General features: G+C 42.3%; 1 protein-coding gene across 2 annotated transcripts in view; it reads left to right on the top strand.

Moving 5' to 3' along the window:
• mfsd13a (major facilitator superfamily domain containing 13A) overlaps window positions 1-18,342 on the top strand; it is a 44,366-nt gene that overhangs the window by 22,348 nt on the left and 3,676 nt on the right. For both annotated transcript variants that reach the window (XM_068002084.1, XM_068002083.1), the window contains exons 4-8: window positions 1,935-2,384; window positions 4,543-4,660; window positions 10,351-10,447; window positions 11,722-11,893; window positions 17,731-17,924. In XM_068002084.1, the coding sequence (XP_067858185.1) occupies window positions 1,935-2,384; window positions 4,543-4,660; window positions 10,351-10,447; window positions 11,722-11,893; window positions 17,731-17,924 (1,031 nt within the window). The remainder of the gene's footprint in view (window positions 1-1,934; window positions 2,385-4,542; window positions 4,661-10,350; window positions 10,448-11,721; window positions 11,894-17,730; window positions 17,925-18,342) is intronic.

Here is an 18,342-nt window from a genome sequence, read left to right as displayed (position 1 = left end):
GCAGTCCATATGGTGAAGGTACTTGCACAGTGCTGTTAGGTAGGGAGTTCCAGGATTTTGACCCAGCGACGATGAAGGAACGGCGATGTATGTCCAAGTCAGGATGGTGTCTGACTTGGAGGAGACTGTGCAGGTGGTGGTTTTCCCATGCGCCTGCTGCCCTTGTCCTTCTAGGTGGTAGAGGTCGCCGGTTTGGGAGGTGCTGTCGAAGAAGCCTTGGCGAGTTGCTGCAGTGCATCTTGTAGATGGTACACACTGCAGCCGTGATGGAAGTAGTGAATATTTAAAGTGGTGGAGGGGGTGCCAATCAAGCGGGCTACTTTGTCCTGGATGGTGTCGAGCTTCTTGTTGTTGGAGCTGCACTCATCCAGGCAAGTGGAGAGTATTCCATCACCCCCTGACTTGTGCCTTGTAGATGGTGGAAAGGTTTTTCTTTTTTTTTAACACTGTGAGCAGCCCATATAGTCTAGGCACTTCACCAACACTAAAAATTGGTGGTGGAAGAGGGTGCAGGGAGGGGTGGAGAAAGAGTTAGAATTCAGTCCATGCCCCTTTCACACACAACCTAATGGCTGTTCCAAGAACAGCCTTGAGTTGAAGAGGGAGAATGAATTTTACACAAGACTAGAAATATTGAAGTTAGAGAGAAGAAATTCAGAGCAAAACATTTTTTTAAAAAGCCAAGTAGGAAGCGCAGTGGGAAATGAGAAGAGTGTAAGAAAAACAGGACAATTTCTCCACTTGCCCAAACCCCCCAACCCCCACATCATTTCCATTGCAAGTTTCTGGTATTGGCTGTGCTACCCGGATGAAGAAAAGTCAGGCTTTGCTTCATAAGACGGGAAATCTGAGGGTTAGCTATCCCTCGGGGGGGGGGGGGGTGGTTGTGATGTGATTTTAATCCAGATGTTAAAAGCACCTCGTACTTAACATGTCACGTGATCTTACTCCTTTTAAATCTAATTGTTGCTTTCAAAAAGGAATTGGATAAATACTCGAAGGGGAAAAAATTTGCAGGAGAGCGGGGGAATGGGACTAACTGCATCGCTCTTACAAAGAGCCGGCATGGGGTTGATTGGCTGAATGGCCTCCTGCTGTAACCATTCTATGAGATTAGCAGAGATCTGCTAAATATCAGCACTCTGCTCTCTTGACCAGAGAATGATTTGCGGCCTAGTGTGATTTTAAAAGGGGAGGGGAGAGCTCAGACACAAATAACCCTTCATTACCAGTGTTACAGTAATGATCACAGTAGCTCACTATCATAAATGTCATTCTCTGAATGCAGGAAGGCAGGACTGACTGGATTATTCACACTTATTTTTTTGAAAGTATCTGAGGGATAAAGGTGGATTTAAATGTTTTTGAACCTGCAGTTTTTAAAAAAGAAATTGGGTGTCCATTTGCTTGTCAACCAAGCTTTAAACACAGTGTTTGTCCCTCCTCATCACTTTGAAGTTGGACAAATTTATTCATTACATTTTTATCAGTAATTGTGGAAACAGTTTCTTGTTAAGCAGTTTCAAGTCTCTGGAGAGTAAGAGAAAGAGAGATTTGAATGTCAGTTCAAACTTACTTTGGTCCCTGTTAACCATATGGTTACCAAGGACCAAAGAATTATATTCCATGCTAAACACAAAGCAGTATTCACATTTCTATGGCAATTTTAACTTGAAATAACTCAACATTTAAACATTTCAAGTTCTAGGTGCAATTGTAACTGTGTTGAAGGCCTGGACTATCTGTCAAGCCCAGTTAGAGATATCCACTGCAAAGACCGACTCAATTTTATTTTAAATTTTTGTCCATGAGTAACCATGTGGAAGGCCAACTAGTATTATGTAAAATTGATAATTGTCATATGACTGTGTACAGTTTAGCACAGCATGTACTTGTCTATAATATATCTAATATAATTGGATATTTTCTTGCAGGTCAGGTGCTGCAATCTCCTCTCCAGAAGTAGTGTTGAAGCGACTGAAGGCATTAATGAGGAATGGTCCTCTATTTGCGTTGTCATTCCTCTCTTTCTGGGTGGGTTGGGCCCGACCAGGAATACAATTTCTCATCTGCCTTTGTCTCTATGATGGATTCCTCACCATGGTGGACCTTAATCATAATGCCTTACTGGCAGATCTGGCAGTATCGGAAAAGGACAGGACTAGACTGAATTTTTACTGTTCACTTTTTAGCGCACTTGGCTCCTTGTCTGTATTTATGTCCTATGCAGTCTGGAACAAGGAAAACTTTCTCTCATTTAGACTGTTCTGTGTAGCAATGGCTGCCTTTTCTACTGTAGGTTTTAGTATATGCACCTGGCTTCTCAGACAACGATTTCAGTTGGAGATTAAAGTGAAACACGAGGAGACCTCCATGCTAAAGGAGTGAGTATTTATTTATTCTTCCCTCCTGCCCCAACACACCGTCTCTATCTCCATGCTAATAGGGCCACTAACTTGCTGATTTATATTGCTTATTGGTCTGTACTTTGCCTGGAATGACTTTCAATACAAAGTTCCTGTCTCTCTTGCCCAAAATAAGAATATAGGTGATGTGCTGTAGAACCATAAGCTTCTGAGTTAACTTGTGTAATATCTGTAAACAATTTTACAACACCAAGTTATAGTCCAGCAATTTTATTTTAAATTCACAAGCTTTCGGAGGCTTCCTCCTTCCTCAGGTACCTGAGGAAGGAGGAAGCCTCCGAAAGCTTGTGAATTTAAAATAAAATTGCTGGACTATAACTTGGTGTTGTAAAATTGTTTACAATTGTCAACCCCAGTCCATCACCGGCATCTCCACATTGTGTAATATCAGGTGGGTACTAAGACAATATTGGGCAGCAAAGGGCTTTAGAGGCCACATTCAACACAGAAAAGCTGTGTAGAATATCGGTTAATTTTGTTTTCAATTTGTGTTGAAAGGACTGCCTTTTCCAGGACTGTAAAATATTTTGAGCATAAGCGCAATTTATTTGAAGTCTTAGTAGTTAACAGAACTCTAATGCCTGTTTGCACTGGAGTTCTGAATTCCTCTGTGTAATTGTGAGTGATTGTATTTAGTTCATGTTTTTTCTATTTATAGCAGAACGTTATATTCAGCAAAGATGTTATATGTTTAACCTGTAAAGTTGTATGACAGGGGAGTTCTCAGCTTGTCTACTGCATGAGACACCCTCCTCAGAAGGAGGAAAAAAAGGATCTGACTTGCTCTTTCCAGCTGTGAGCAACATCAGCATGTTTGTCAATCAGCCTCAGTCTTTTTTGTGCGTGTGTGTTCAATTTAATCCAGTTAAGAGTCTAGATATTAAAAGCACCTCTCATATTTAACACGTCATCTGATCTTTTAAATTTAATGATTAGGAAACCTACAATGGCAGTAATTTCTCTTCGAGGGATTCTTGTCCCTACCAGTTGCTTTGCTGAACATCAGTATTCTCCAAATATCTAAAACCCCTCTTTGTAGGAGTTATTCACTCTAATGTGATTTGAGATCTTAAAATCAAAAGTTGCTTCAATTTACTTTCAGTACTCAGACTGTATTGCTCTGCATGCTGTGAGAACGGGAGGAAATCCAAAGCAGTCCCCATTTATTTTACCGCTTCTCACGATTACTGAGTGTTGGTTAACTACTAGCTTAATCTCTCCAGCCTGGGGGGAGAATAAATGTCCTTGAGAATCGCTCGTGCACGATCTCTGGTAGCACTGGGAGGTGTGTGTAATATATCGAGTGATTCTGAATGGAAGGGACAGGCACCAACTTGCATCAGAGATTGGTTGTGTGGCTTATACTTGTGCTGGTTGCACAGTTCATATGCCACAATTATTGTGGTGGTCCTTTTACATAGAGAAAAGTACATAAATCTTTCAAGGGGGAGTACTTTTAGTGTAAGATACCCACCCACCTGGACCTTTTTATTTTAAGTCTCATGTTTTATAATTTGTGTATATTTTAAGTTTTTTGTAATTGCCCCAATGTAAGTTGTAATTTTGATTCTTCACACTTGCAAGAGCGCTGCTCTGATAAAGTCTGCTATAGGCCTTCTCAGCAAGTGGCTTTATAGGAAGCAATGCAAATTGATGCCTTTTCCAGTCCTTGAACACATTGTCACCTCCCAAATCTGTGCCCTTTTTTTTGCAAGTAACTGATTTGAATCTCTCCAATCAGGCTTTCACTGCTGGCACAGTATCGAAATGGCCCTAATCAAAGTCACAAATGACATCCTCTGTGACTCTACCCGTGGTGCACTATCCCACCTCTGCACCACTTGACACAGTTCTCTACACTGTCCTCCTCCAGCACCTATCCTCTGCAATCCAGCTTGCTGGGACTGACCTTGCTCTTATTTGTTCGATCGTAGCTAGAGGAAATTTTTAAAAATTGTTTGGTTCAAAATTTTTGTTACGGACTGCAAAGTTTCTGACTCTTAATGGAGATGGGAGGAGAGAGGAATTGAGTTTTGAACTTCCAGGATCTGTACTAGTCTCAAATTCACCACCAGAGACTTTTCTAATGTAATCATTTATTCTGGTTTCTGCGTAGGTTGTACATTAGTCAAGCGCCTCTTGCTCAGGAACAGACACTGACGCTGGCAGAATATCTGAAGCAACTATCCAGGCACCGGAACTTTGCTTGGTTTGTGTCCATGAACCTGGTGCAGGTGAGTCCAGCTGAACTTTTTCCCATGGGATTCCTTTTCAGTTTTGGCCTGAATGCTTCCCAATATTTCATGATGAAAGATTTGGCAGAAAAAGTCAGCGAATGCTGTCCAAATATGTAAGGATTAGAGTGAAACCTGCAGTAATGCACAACAACCTGCATTAATATAGTGCCTTTAACATAGCAAAACATCCTAGGTGCTTCATAGAGTTGTAATAACACAAAAGTGGATGCTAAGACAAAGAAATAGTAGGATGGGTGACCAAAAGCTTGGTCAAAGAGATGGGTTTTAAGGAGGAGAGGGATGTAGAGATGCACAGGGGTTTTTGGAAGGAATTCCACAGCTTGGGGCCTAGACAGTTGACTACACAGCTGCCAATGATGAGTCAGTGGTGATTCACAAGAGGCCAGAGTCAGAGAATGTGGGGGTGGGGGGGGGTTGTAGGACTGGAGGAGGTAAGAGACAGAGGGCAAGGCCACAGAGGGATTTAAACAGGAGGATGTGAATTTTTAAATTTGAGGCATTGGGGGATGAGAAGCCAATGTAGGTCAGCAAGCACAGAGTGAGTGTGGGATAGGATACTGGCAGCAGAGTTTTTGAATGAGCTGAAGTTTACAGAGGGGGAGTATGGGAGGCCAGCCAGGAAAGTATTGAAATAGTTGAGTTTGGAAGTAACAAAGGCATGAGTGTGAGTTTCAACAGCAGATAGCCTGAGGTAGTGGTGGAGGGGAGGCAAAGTTAAAGCGATGGAAGTAAACAGTCTTTGATTGTATTACAAAATAGCAGGAAATCTCTTGCGATATCTTGGACTTAATCACCTGTTGATAGATGCTTGACTGAGTCACCCAAGTAACTATAGTAATTGGGGAGAGAAGAAGAAATCTTTGCCTGAGGTGACTTGTATGCAAATTTCTACACTGTAAAAGTGAATCAAAACTTACACACAGACTTTTTACATAACCTGGATATGTCTGGTTAGTGAGCAATCAGCATTGCCTAGATAGTCAAAGAAAATGCACATTTCTGTTTACAGTTGACTGGTTCATTTTCATGGAAAGCTTGACTCTATACCCAGCAGTACTTGACCTGAAACTGCTTGATGCTGGCACTGGGTGTACAGTTCTGTAGCATTCCGTAATCCTCAAGAAAAAGAAAGATTCCTGATGCTTCCAAGCTGCACTCATTTCACCCTGCCTTTGGAGAGTACTGGGAGGATGCACTCCTAGATGATATGAATTGGGAAAGACTGGTTAATAAGTTGGGGAGGTCTCAATTGTTCTAAGATACTGGGGCCAAAGTAGAAGGATACTTGGGACTTTTTAAAAAATTTGTTCATGGGATGTGGGCGTCGCTGGCAAGACCAACATTTATTGCCCATCCCTAATTGCCCTTGAGAAGGTGGTGGTGAGCCGGCTTCTTGAGCCGCTGCAGTCCGTGTGGTGAAGGTTCTCCCACTGTGCTGTTGGGAAGGGAGTTCCAGGATTTTGACCCAGCGACGATGAAGTAACGGCGATATATTTCCAAGTCGGGATGGTGTGTGACTTGGAGGGGAACGTGCAGGTGGTGTTGTTCCCATGTGCCTGCTGCCCTTGTCCTTCTAGGTGGTAGAGGTCGCGGGTTTGGGAGGTGCTGTCGAAGAAGCCTTGGTGAGTTGCTGCAGTGCATCCTGTGGATGGTACACACTGCAGCCACAGTGCGCCGGTGGTGAAGGGAGTGAATGTTTAGGGTGGTGGATGGGGTGCCAATCAAGCGGGCTGCTTTGTCCTGGATGGTGTCGAGCTTCTCGAATGTTGTTGGAGCTGCACTCATCCAGGCAAGTGGAGAGTATTCCATCACACTCCTGACTTGTGCCTTGTGGATGGTGGAAAGGCTTTGGGGAGTCAGGAGGTGAGTCACTCGCCGCAGAATACCCAGCCTCTGATCTGCTCTTGTAGCCACAGTATTTATATGGTTGGTCCAGTTAAGTTTCTGGTCAATGGTGACCCCCAGGATGTTGATGGTGGGGGATTCGGCAATGGTAATGCCGTTGATCAAGGGGAGGTGGTTAGACTTTCTCTTGTTGGAGATGGTCCTTGTCTGGCGCGAATGTTACTTGCCACTTATCAGCCCAAGCCTGGATGTTGTCCAGGTCTTGCTGCATGCGGGCACGGACTGCTTCATTATCTGAGGGGTTGCGAATGGAACTGAACACTGTGCAATCATCAGCGAACATCCCCATTTCTGACCTTATGATGGAGGGAAGGTCATTGATGAAGCAGCTGAAGATGGTTGGGCCGAGGACACTGCCCTGAGGAACTTCTCAGCCCCAGGACATTGCTGCAGATGATTGGCCTCCAACAACCATTACCATCTTCCTTTGTGCTAGGTATGACTCCAGCCACTGGAGAGTTTTCCCCCTGATTCCCATTGACTTCAATTTTGTTAGGGCTCCTTGGTGCTCCACTCTGTCAAATGCTGCCTTGATGTCAAGGGCAGTCACTCTCGCCTCACCTCTGGAATTCAGCTCTTTTGTCCATGTTTGGACCAAGGCTGTAATGAGGTCTGGAGCTGAGTGGTCCTGGCGGAACCCAAACTGAGCATCAGTGAGCAGGTTATTGGTGAGTAAGTGCCGCTTGATAGCACTGTCGACGACACCTTCCATCACTTTACTGATGATGGGGCGGTAAATGGCCGGATTGGACATACCTGGGCAATTTTCCACATTGTTGGGTAGATGCCAGTGTTGTAGCTGTACTGGAATAGCTTGGCTAGAGGCGCAACTAGTTCTGGAGCACAAGTCTTCAGTACTACAGCCAGGATGTTGTCAGGGCCCCATAGCCTTTGCTGTATCCAGTGCACTCAGCCGTTTCTTGATATCACGTGGAGTGAATCGAATTGGCTGAAGACTGGCTTCTGTGATGGGTGGGGATATCTGGAGGAGGCCGAGATGGTTCATCCACTCGGCACTTCTGGCTGAAGATGGTTGCAAACGCTTCAGCCTTGTCTTTTGCACTCACGTGCTAGACTCCGCCATCATTGAGGATGGGGATGTTTACAGAGCCTTCTCATCCTGTTAATTGTTTAATTGTTCACCACCATTCACGACTGGATGTGTCAGGACTACAGAGCTTTGATCTGATCCGTTGGTTGTGGAATCACTTAGCTCTGTCTATAGCATGTTGCTTCTGCTGTTTAGCGTGCATCTCGTCCTGAGTTGTAGCTTCACCAGGTTGGCACCTCATTTTTAGGTATGCGTGGTGCTGCCCCTGGCATGCTCTTCTACACTCCTCATTGAATCAGGGTTGATCCCCTGGTTTGTTGGTAATGGTGGAATGAGGAATATGCCGGGCCATGAGGTTACAGATTGTGCTGGAATACAATTCTGCTGCTGCTGATGGCCCACAGCACCTCATGGATGCCCAGTTTTGAGCTGCTGGATCTGTTCTGAATCTATCCCATTTAGCACGATGGTAGTGCCACACAACACGTTGGATGGTATCTTCAGTGTGAAGACGGGACTTCGTCTCCATGAGGACTGTGCGGTGGTCACTCCTATCAATACTGTCATGGACGATGCATTTGCAACAGGGAGATTGGTGAGGACGAGGTCAAGTAAGTTTTTTCCCTCGTGTTGGTTTGCTCACCACCTGCCGCAGGCCCAGTCTAGCAGCTATGTCCTTCAGGTCTCGGCCAGCTCGGTCAGTAGTGGTGCTACCGAGCCACTCTTGGTGATGGACATTGAAGTCCCCCACCCAGAGTACATTCTGTGCCCTTGCTACCCTCAGTGCTTCCTCCAAGTGGTGCTCAACATGGAGGAGGACTGATTCATCAGCTGAGGGAGGGCGGTAGGTGGTAATCAGCAGGAGGCTTCCTAGCCCATGTTTGACGTGATGCCATGAGATTTCATGGGGTCCAGTGTCAATGTTGAGGACTCCCAGGGCCACTCCCTCCTGACTGTATATCACTGAACCGCCACCTCTGGTGGGTCTGTCCTGCCGGTGGGACAAGACATACCCAGGGATGGTGATGGAAGAGTCTGGGACATTGGCTGAACGGTATGATTGTGAGTATGGCTATGTCAGGCTGTTGCTTGACTAGTCTGTGGGACAGCTCTCCCAATTTTGGCACAAGTCCCCAGATGTTAGTGAGGAGGACTTTGCAGGTCGACTGGGCTTGATTTGCCGTTGTCTTGTCCGGTGCCTATTGGTCCGATGCCGGGTGGTCCGTCCGGTTTTATTCTTATGACTTTTTGTCGTGAGATTTTACAACTGAGTGGCTTGCTAGGCCATTTCAGAGGGCAATTAAGAATCAGCCACATTGCTGTGGGTCTGGAGTCACATATAGGCCAGACCGGTAAGGACAGCAGGTTTCCTTCCCTAAAGGACATAAGAAGGGAGCACATTGGCAAGAACAAAAGGTAAGGTCCTAGAAGTCCTGTTACACTGGTTATGGGGAGAATGACAATCTACATAACTCAAAATATTAGTTTTATTTTTGTGCAGTTAGTTCGCAGCTGAATTTTGGAAAATGGGCTCTTATGTGGTGGTTTTTCTCTCTGTCGAATGATAGATCTGAGGTGTTGTAACAGGAAAGGAGTTCATCCTTGTGTAAGACAATTTTAATATTTCAACAATTTTTTTTAAAACAGAAGTTTTTCACAATTGAAAATTCCAAAGCATAATGGAAGTCTGAGCAAAGATACAAGGTGCAAAATAATTCAAGACATACCATGTCTTGGAGGATCTGTGTGCTGTTCCACAATGGTTAGATGTGGATTGCTGCTATCACAACAACAACTTGCATATATCGAGCGCCTTTTAACATAGTAAAATGTCCCAAAAATTGACACCGAGCCAAAGGAGGCGATAAGCTTGATCAAAAAAGTAGGTTTTAAGGAGCGTCTTGAAGGAGGAGAGAGAGAGGATAGGGAGAGAATTCCAGCGATTAGTGCCGAGACAACTGAAGGTACGGCCGCCAGTGGTGGACTGAAGGAAGTCGGGATGCGCAAGAGGCAAGAATTGGAGGAACGCAGAGATCTCTGAGGGTTGTTGGGCTGGAGGAGGTTATGGAGGGAGCAATGCCATGGAGGGATTTGAACACCAGGATGAGAATTTAAAATTCGAGCTGTTGATTGACTGGAGCCATTGTAGGTCGGCGAGCACAGGGGTGATGGGTGAACGGGCTTGGTGAGAGTTAGGATACGGACAGCAGAGCTTTGGCTGAGCTCAAGTTTGTCATCTTCCGTACCTTGGGTGGTTGAACTTGCCTGTACCACCATGGGAAGGTGACAAGTGGAGGCCAGATGTTTTCCTGAAGAGGAAGGGAAAATCTAAGTCACCTTGGGCTGCAGTCATGCATTCCTGTTGCCATTTCAGAGGGGCACTGGCAAAGAATTGGCAGCTGGTTCTTTGCTGATGTGGGGAAAGGATAGCTCAAAGTATCACGAACAGAGTCTTGCCATCACCGTCATATTTTGGTGGTGCTTTCTGTCGATGTTTTAACAGCAATACATGTTATGTGCAAATTCACCTTGTGTAAGTTAATGACTAGATTCGTTCTTTGAAACTATTCTAGCCATTCCCATGCCTTAAACAGAAAAATATGAAAATGACTGAATTTTGGTCGTACAGGACCTGTGCAAAGTTACGCATTTTTTCTTAGGCCAGGTGACTCTATGTTGTTAAATACCAACTTTTATTTTTTTTTAAAAGGTATTTCATTGCCACTTCAACAGTAATTTCTTCCCACTCTTTCTGGAGCATCTCCTTTCAGACAGGATTTCACTCTCCACAGGCTCCTTTCTCCTAGGTAAGCACCATGTCTGTGATTTGTGGAGCTGATAATTGATACGTTCAGCTTTTTTTATTCCTGTAGGAGTAAGACTGATGAAGAAATGTCACATTTAGATAAAACTGCATTGGCACTGGGGGAAACCTCGATAGTTAATTTCTTTTGTATGTGGTACTGTGTTTTTCAGATGAATTGTTTGTGCTGTTATTTGGTAAAGTAGTATGGTGGGTTGCATATGTCCGTTTTCTTGCGTCTGTTGGCACAGACCAGTGAAATCGCAAAGCTCTTTTCCAACACCCACCAGATTTACACCATCTTTCAGAAGAGTTAACCATGCTAAAGGAAACTCAGCTGAGAGCAGATAAAGTCTAGATTTTCATCCTAAGAATCCTATAAAATAACAAGACTTTGTTACTCCTGTTTGTGCCTAGTGCTGTGCCACCCAATAGATTCTATGCCATTTGTTTCTTGACTTAGATGGCTGGTCTTAGCTTTGGAGTTATGGTTGTGTAAACATCCTGATTACAGGCCTGCAGAGCCAAGAAACTATTGTAATTACTAACCAAACTTAAATAGCTAACAGGATTAAGATGGCCTATTAGGTTAGAAAGAAATAAAGAACTTCTATTTATATGGCGCCTTTTATGACCATGGGACGTCCCAAAGTGCTTTACAGCCAACAAAGTACTTTAGAGGTGTAGTCACAGTTGTAATGTGCACAGCAAGGTCCCACAAACAGCAATGGGATAAATGACCAGATAATCTGTTTTAGGTGTTTGAGGGATAAATGTTGGCCAGAACACAAGTGGATCTCCCCCGGCTCTTCGAATAGTGTCATAGATTTTTTTTTAATGTCCACCCAAGGGGGCGGACAGGAGCTCAATTTAACATCTCATCCGAAAGATGGTGCCATCGACAGTGCAGCATTCCCTCTATATACTGCACTGGAGTGTCGGTTTAGATTATGTGCTCAAGTGTCTGGAGTGAGGCTTGAACCCACGACCATCAGACTCTGGGGCAAGAGTGCTACCACTGAGCCTAAGGCTGACACCATAGCAAATTAAATCATAAATGTTAGAGACCCTGGGTTTAAGATTCAGATCAACTTGTACTCTGCTCAATGAGTTTACCTGTTTGTTTGTAGAACTGAATTGTGAAGAAGTGAGGAAGGCTAGATTTTTTTTTGAAGTTTTCTTTCTGGCAGGAGGAGAAAAGAGGAATGCTTCAAAGGGGAGAAGAATGGAGAAAAATTTAAAAACCTGTTTTTTTTTTTTTCCCTTTTTTATTTTTAGGTGCTTCGTACATTGCTCCACATTTAAACAACCTTTACTTCCTGTCACTGTGCCACAGATTTGGAGTGTATATGGTTATCCGAGGGTTATTCTTCTTGAAACTGGTGCTGAGCTTGGTCATGTTGCTGGCGGGACCAGATCAAGTCCACCTACTTTGTTTCTTCATAGCCAGGTATAGCAGCAGTCCCTCCATAGAACTTGCAACATTGGAAAACATTTACTAAGCCCGTTGAATCATGATCCTTAACAATTACAAATTGTTGGTCTAATTATCAATGGAAAACAATAGCTTCAAACTTTAAGCAACGTTCTTTGATTTGTCTTTTTGAAAAGCTGTAGGAAAGGAAATTTGGGGACATCTATCACTTTTTAAAATTCTGACCTCTTCACTGACCACAAGAAGCCCCATCCAGGGACGGGGATGTTGGCCCTCAACTCCATCCAAAAAGCACAAATTCAGATTTTATTTCAGATGCTGGTTGTACAATTCGTTATGCCAACCGTATGAAGATTATTGATTCAGCAGCGTAACTGTAGGCTGCACAATTCGACCCGCAGTTGTCCTGACTTTGAGACTTTAAAAAAAAAAAAAATTCCCTCTTGTATTTAAAACTACATAATTGGTGAGTGCTACATTAGAGACAGGAGGAAGATATTTTCATGTTAAACCTGAAGTACTGACTCCTCATCAACCATTTAAATGCATGTTATAATGGATTTAAACACTAATTTATACTTGAACTTACTCACTTGGAATTTTGAACTTGTCAACAGTTTACACAATGAAATATACCATTCAGTCGATATCTGAAGGACTGCAGTGAATCCGTATTGGTAATCTAGTCCAGAGATTGATGACTTTCTGTGAAAAGAAATACTTCCTGGCATCTGACTGCAACACTCTATATTTTATAGTCCCCATTTCTTTTAGCATTCTGCAGTGAATGCCATTGGGTCCAGCAGCCTGATCTGCCTTAATTCTAGCTAGGACTCTTTCTGCGTAAAGATTGAATTTTAGTCACCTTTGTCACCACTGGCAACTTAGTATCATCTTCAGTAGTGAGAACAGGCAGAGTATCCATTTAACACCTCAGTCAAATCTTGGTTCTCCACCCTAATCTGCCTGCAGGATCTCTCAAAATCATATGCAGTCCTTGATCGCTCTCTGACTCCTAACATGACTGAAAAAGAACTAATCAACATTACCACATCTCTCCTCAATCCTCTTTTCCACTGGTTTTTGGCCATTAACTTCAACTGGATCTTGTATGTACCTTTCCCTATTCTTTTGAGCGCTATTTTCATTATATACAATAAAATACCTCTTAAGGTTAATTTATCTACAGGCATCTTGATCAAGCCATTTCGGCTTCCCTTTACCATATAGCATTCCCTTTAATTCCATGTACATGCATGGTTTCCCTGTCCATTAGTATAGAATTAAAAGAACTCCATTTTTCTTCTGTACTACAGTTATTCCTGTCCCGTTAACCCCCTCCAAATCCCCTCTCAGTCTTAAAAATGTTGCGCTCACGATACCTGACACTAGCATTAAATTATCTGCAGCAGCGATTTACATAATCAACTCCTGTCTGATGACTCTGTGATCACTTGCTCAGATGTTCCCCTCACATTGAGGTCAGATACCACTGCAGGGTAAGTACCAAATCTAGTAAGCTATTTTCCCTTGTATTCTCTCTGATGTAAGAAGTGTAGCTTCTAAATGGTCAGTATATTTAGATTGGGGCATATATATTTTTGGAGTTGACCAGAATTTCAAAAAGGAGTTGAGTAGACATTTTGACTTCTTTCAACTCTCCACAACTTCAAAATCAAAAAATGAAACTTAGGCTACTTTTTGCTCAACAACTTGTGTTATTTATAATGAAAGCCTCTAATAACTATAAAATTTTCCAAGCTCAATAGCGCCACATGCTGACAATCTTACCAAACAAACAAAACTAGTAAAAATATAGTGCCAGTAAATATACTCCTACAGCTACAGTGCAGCAACATGTGTACTAAAGTCACAAGCCACAGAGCTGTACAATGGACCCCCAAAGTGCTGCCACACTTGCTGTACAAAGTAATAGAAGTCTGAATTTCTGGTCATGCGGTCCATTTTACTTTGATATTACTTCTGTATTGACTGTTGTCCCTGGTTGCCATGGTAGCTTTTAAAGAGGTATAAGTATTAGAATCAAATAATGATCTATTCAGAACAGATCCCAAAAAACAACTGACTTGATCGAGTGTTACATTGTGGTCTATTGGCAATTGGATCAAAAGTATATTACATTAACAATAAGTTCTTTGCTTAGTAATGTGAATGCAAACAAAAATGACACACAACGTTCCTTCCTCCCATAACACAAAATATGTTGCAGAAAGGTGCAGTTTGCATTTAGGAATCATTTCTGGTCAACACTTAATCTTGTCTTGGGGTGTATTGTAACTGAGATTTAAGATAATGTGTACCTTTTTATAAAGGTTTTTTTTTTAACCCAGTAGTTGCTATTAACGAGCTTAGTATTGTGTTTAACTTTGCCATATTACTGTGGCTGTATCTAATTAGCATTGCTGGGAATTCATTAAAATGCCTGGTTCTATTTAAAATTCCTGATTCCATTGCTTACTGGGAAACATGACTGGATATAGTGGTGCGTTCAAACTTTGTCCTTCAATTATTTACTTTTAACTTTTATAAAAGTTTAATTTCTCTTTTTTTCTCCCCCACCCCCAAATCAGTTCAAACATCCAGTCCTCCTAAAACACACTCCAATGTAGCATACAGCATATTATGATGTTAGGTTTGTACCAGTGACTTTCTATTACCAGTGTAAGCAAAGCTACTTTCATCCATATGACAAATATCTGTTTTAGGCGCTTAACAGTAGTTTATACCTGTATAAAATAGTAATGAACTGTTTTCATTTAATTATTATTAGAATAATTCAGATACGTTTTAACCAGAACCTTAGTATTCTGTAATACTTAAATAAAAATCTAATTTATAAAATATAATCTTAAAATGTGATTGATTTTTTTTGAAAATAAATATAAATCTTGATTTGTTCCTTTTGCTCCCACAACTTTTAGTGATCTGGGGCATCCATCCTTCCTTTGCTGGTGCCACGTTTAAGTTCATTAGGATGAGTGTGGTTGTCCCTCCCAAGCAGAAGCTGCACCTAAACCCTTTGGGAAATACCTTCAAGAATCTTGTAATACAGATGAGGCTGTAGCTGTAGCGTTAGTGTCATTCTTTCCATATGGATGGGGAATGATCTATAACATTATGCACTACTTTATCTTCATATCCTGCATTCATTGCCTGGGAAGAATTATATGGTATTTTAGTTAAAACATAATCAAATGAGTACAACGATGAAGATGTAATGATATCAGCTACTCTCCATACAATTTGTTGTGCTAATCATGTGAAGCCCACTTTATTCAGCTGTGTAACTGGGCTGCACAATTTTATCTGCAGTGTTCATGACATTGTTTTTCATATAAAAATTCTCCTTTCCATTTTACTGTTTATTCCATAATGGTGAGTGCTGAAATAGATACGGATTAAACCATTTTAAACCTGAAGTACTGAGAACTCATCTGCAAATTTCAAATCCTATGTAATGGGCATTTAACACATTAATATTTGAACTTTTTCAGTTTTGGGGTGCTGAACGTGTCACTGTTTACAATATGAAGTGCACCATTCACCTGAAGTGTGTTTTATTTTAAATACACTTGAGTACATAATCATTGTTACTTCATTGTGTATTTCCATGAAGTATGTCTCTCCAAGGATCCTGTTTAATTGTGTGCCTGATTTAACACCGTAACTGACCCAGAATGTACATCCCAGGCAATGAATGCAGGATATGAAGAGAAAGCAGTGCACAGAGTTATAGATCATGCTTGATCAACACATACAATGTTTGTTTTAAAAGGTTAAATCTAATTTGACATCAGTTTTTTTTTCAGTAGCTGTAGTTAAGGTTACTTTTGTGTTTAGTACAACCTGATCACTGGATCTGTTATTAGCACCTGCCAGGAAATCATTAAAATTCCTGGTTCTGTTGCTTACTGGTGACTATAAGCTGACGCGCTGATAATTTCAAATTCTTCAAGCGGCTGTACTCTTCATATTGTTTTCTCATGATAAACTTGATAAAGGCTGAATTTTCCCCAAACTAGTTCAAGCATTCAATCATCTTAAAACATGTGGTACCCCACAGTGATTTCTTCCCCTTCCTATCACTAGTGTAGCAAAGCCACGTTCATTCACATCACGCCCTGTTTCAGATGCTTAAGATTAATTAACATTGTATTAATGTTTTCATTTTGAATTCCTTTATGGAATAGCCAGACATCCCAGATTCTTCCATCCCGAGGCATGTCCTGTCCCACCAGCAGGACAGACCCACCAGAGGTGTGGGCACAGTGTTATACTGTCAGGTGGGAATGGCCCTAGGAGTCTTGACTGTTGACTCCGGACCCCATGAAGTCTCATGTCTTATCAACAATCAGATTTCCTTGCCCATGTTATCACCTACTGTCCTCCCTCCGCTGATGAATCCGTATTTTTCCATGATTAATACCACTTGGAGGAATCACTGAGGGTAGCAAGGGCACAATGTAATCTGGGTAGGGAACTTCATTGTCCATCACGAAAAGTGAGGTGAAGGTACCACTGCTGGCCGAGTCCTGAAGGACATAGGTGCCAGACTGGCCTTGCAGTAGGTGGTGAGAGAACCAACACGAGGGAATAACCTACTTGACCTTGTCCTCACCAATCTATTGTTGCAGATGCGTATGTCCATGACAGCATTCGTAGGAGTGACCACCATACAGTCCTCGTAGTGACCAAGTCCCTTCTTCACACTGAGGACACCCTCCATTGTGTCACATGGCACTACCGCTCTGCTAAATTGGGTAGATTAAGAACAAATCTAGCAACTCTAAACTGGGTATCCATGAGATGCTGTGGGCCATCAGCAGCAGCAGCAGAATTGTATACCACCATGATCTGTAACCTCATGGCCTAGCATATCCCTTACTCCTCCATCAAGCCAGATGGCCAATCCTGGTACAATGAGGAGCGTAGAAGAGGATGCTGGGAGCAGCACCAGGCATATCTGAAAATGAGGTGCCAACCTGGTAAAACTACAACACAGGACAAACATGCACGCTAAACAGCAAAAGCAACATGCTATAGACAGAGCTAAGCAATCTCACAACCAACGGATCAGGTCAAAGCTCTGCAGTCCTGCCAAATCCAGTCATGAATGGTGATGGACAATTAAGCAACTAACGGGAGGAGAAGGCTCCATGAACTTCCCCATCCTCAGTGATAGCGGAGCCCAGCACGTGAGTGCGAAAGAGAAGGCTGAAGTGCAACCATCTCCAGCCAGAAGAGCCTCCTCCTGAAGTCCCCACCACCACAGATGCCAGTATAATGAATGAACAGACAACTTGCATTTATATAATGCCTTTTTATGACCTCAGAATGTCCCAAACATTACAACTGTGACTATACTTCAAGAAGTACTTAATTGGCTGTGAAGCTCTTTGGGACGTCCTGAGGTCATAAAAAGGTGCTATATAAACGCAAGCTAGTTTGTTGATTCTACGTATTTGGGAAATGTATTTACCTGTAATACCACTTATTTCTAAAAGGTTTTAAAATGGAAACTGCATAATGTCCCTCAGTTTCTTCTCAAAAGATTGATGATGTGATATCTATTCCATCCCTTTTCATGTGGACTTGTTCTAATTCAGAGCAGATAGTGTCTTTTTATTTCCATGAATTGGTGTCAAGTTGTATGTCACAACACTTCTATTTGAAATATTTCCATTTTATTATACATGTGGTTACAAGTTTTTATGGTTTCTTTGCCACTAGGCAGAAATAGCTTTGTTATTTCCCAGTTCAAAACTGCTCCTAATTAATTAACTCTTCATTTCCAGGTTCATCTTTCTCTAACACTTTTTGTCACTTTCTAGTAACCGGGTATTCACAGAGGGGACCTGCAAGCTCCTGAACCTGGTCATCTCCGATCTAGTAGATGAAGATTTTGTGATGAACAAGAGGAAACAAGCGGCATCGGCACTGCTATTTGGAATGGTTGCTTTGGTAACAAAACCTGGACAGACGTTTGCCCCATTAATCGGGACATGGCTTTTGTATGTTTACACAGGTAGCTGATTTCACCGCTATTATGAGTCAGTTATTGATCTGGAGGACTGCTAACTGGTGTTGTGGTTTCTGACTGCTGCAACACCCTTTACAGTACAATTACTCTTCTATTTGAGCTCCTTTTGTCATGGACGTAAAAGTTAATCCATTATAACATTTTTAGGAATGGAATAGCCTATTCTGCTCAACAACTGTACCTCTTTTTCAAGTATACAGCAGCTTAATTCACTAAAATAACTATCAGCTTCGGCTCGTGGTAGTACTCTCATCTCTAAGTCAGAAGACTGAAGTTTCAAGCATCATTCGAGAGACTGGAGCACATAATCTAGGCTGACACTTCGGTGCAGTATTGAGGGAGTGCTGCACAGTCTGAGATACTGTCTTTCAGATGAGATGTTAAACCGAGGCCTAACTGCCCC

The sequence above is a fragment of the Heptranchias perlo genome, chromosome 21 (genome assembly GCF_035084215.1).
Source record: "Heptranchias perlo isolate sHepPer1 chromosome 21, sHepPer1.hap1, whole genome shotgun sequence".
Lineage (NCBI taxonomy): Eukaryota > Metazoa > Chordata > Chondrichthyes > Hexanchiformes > Hexanchidae > Heptranchias > Heptranchias perlo.
Note: the sequence above shows the minus strand (reverse complement) of the source record. Positions and strands in the feature narration are given on the sequence as shown.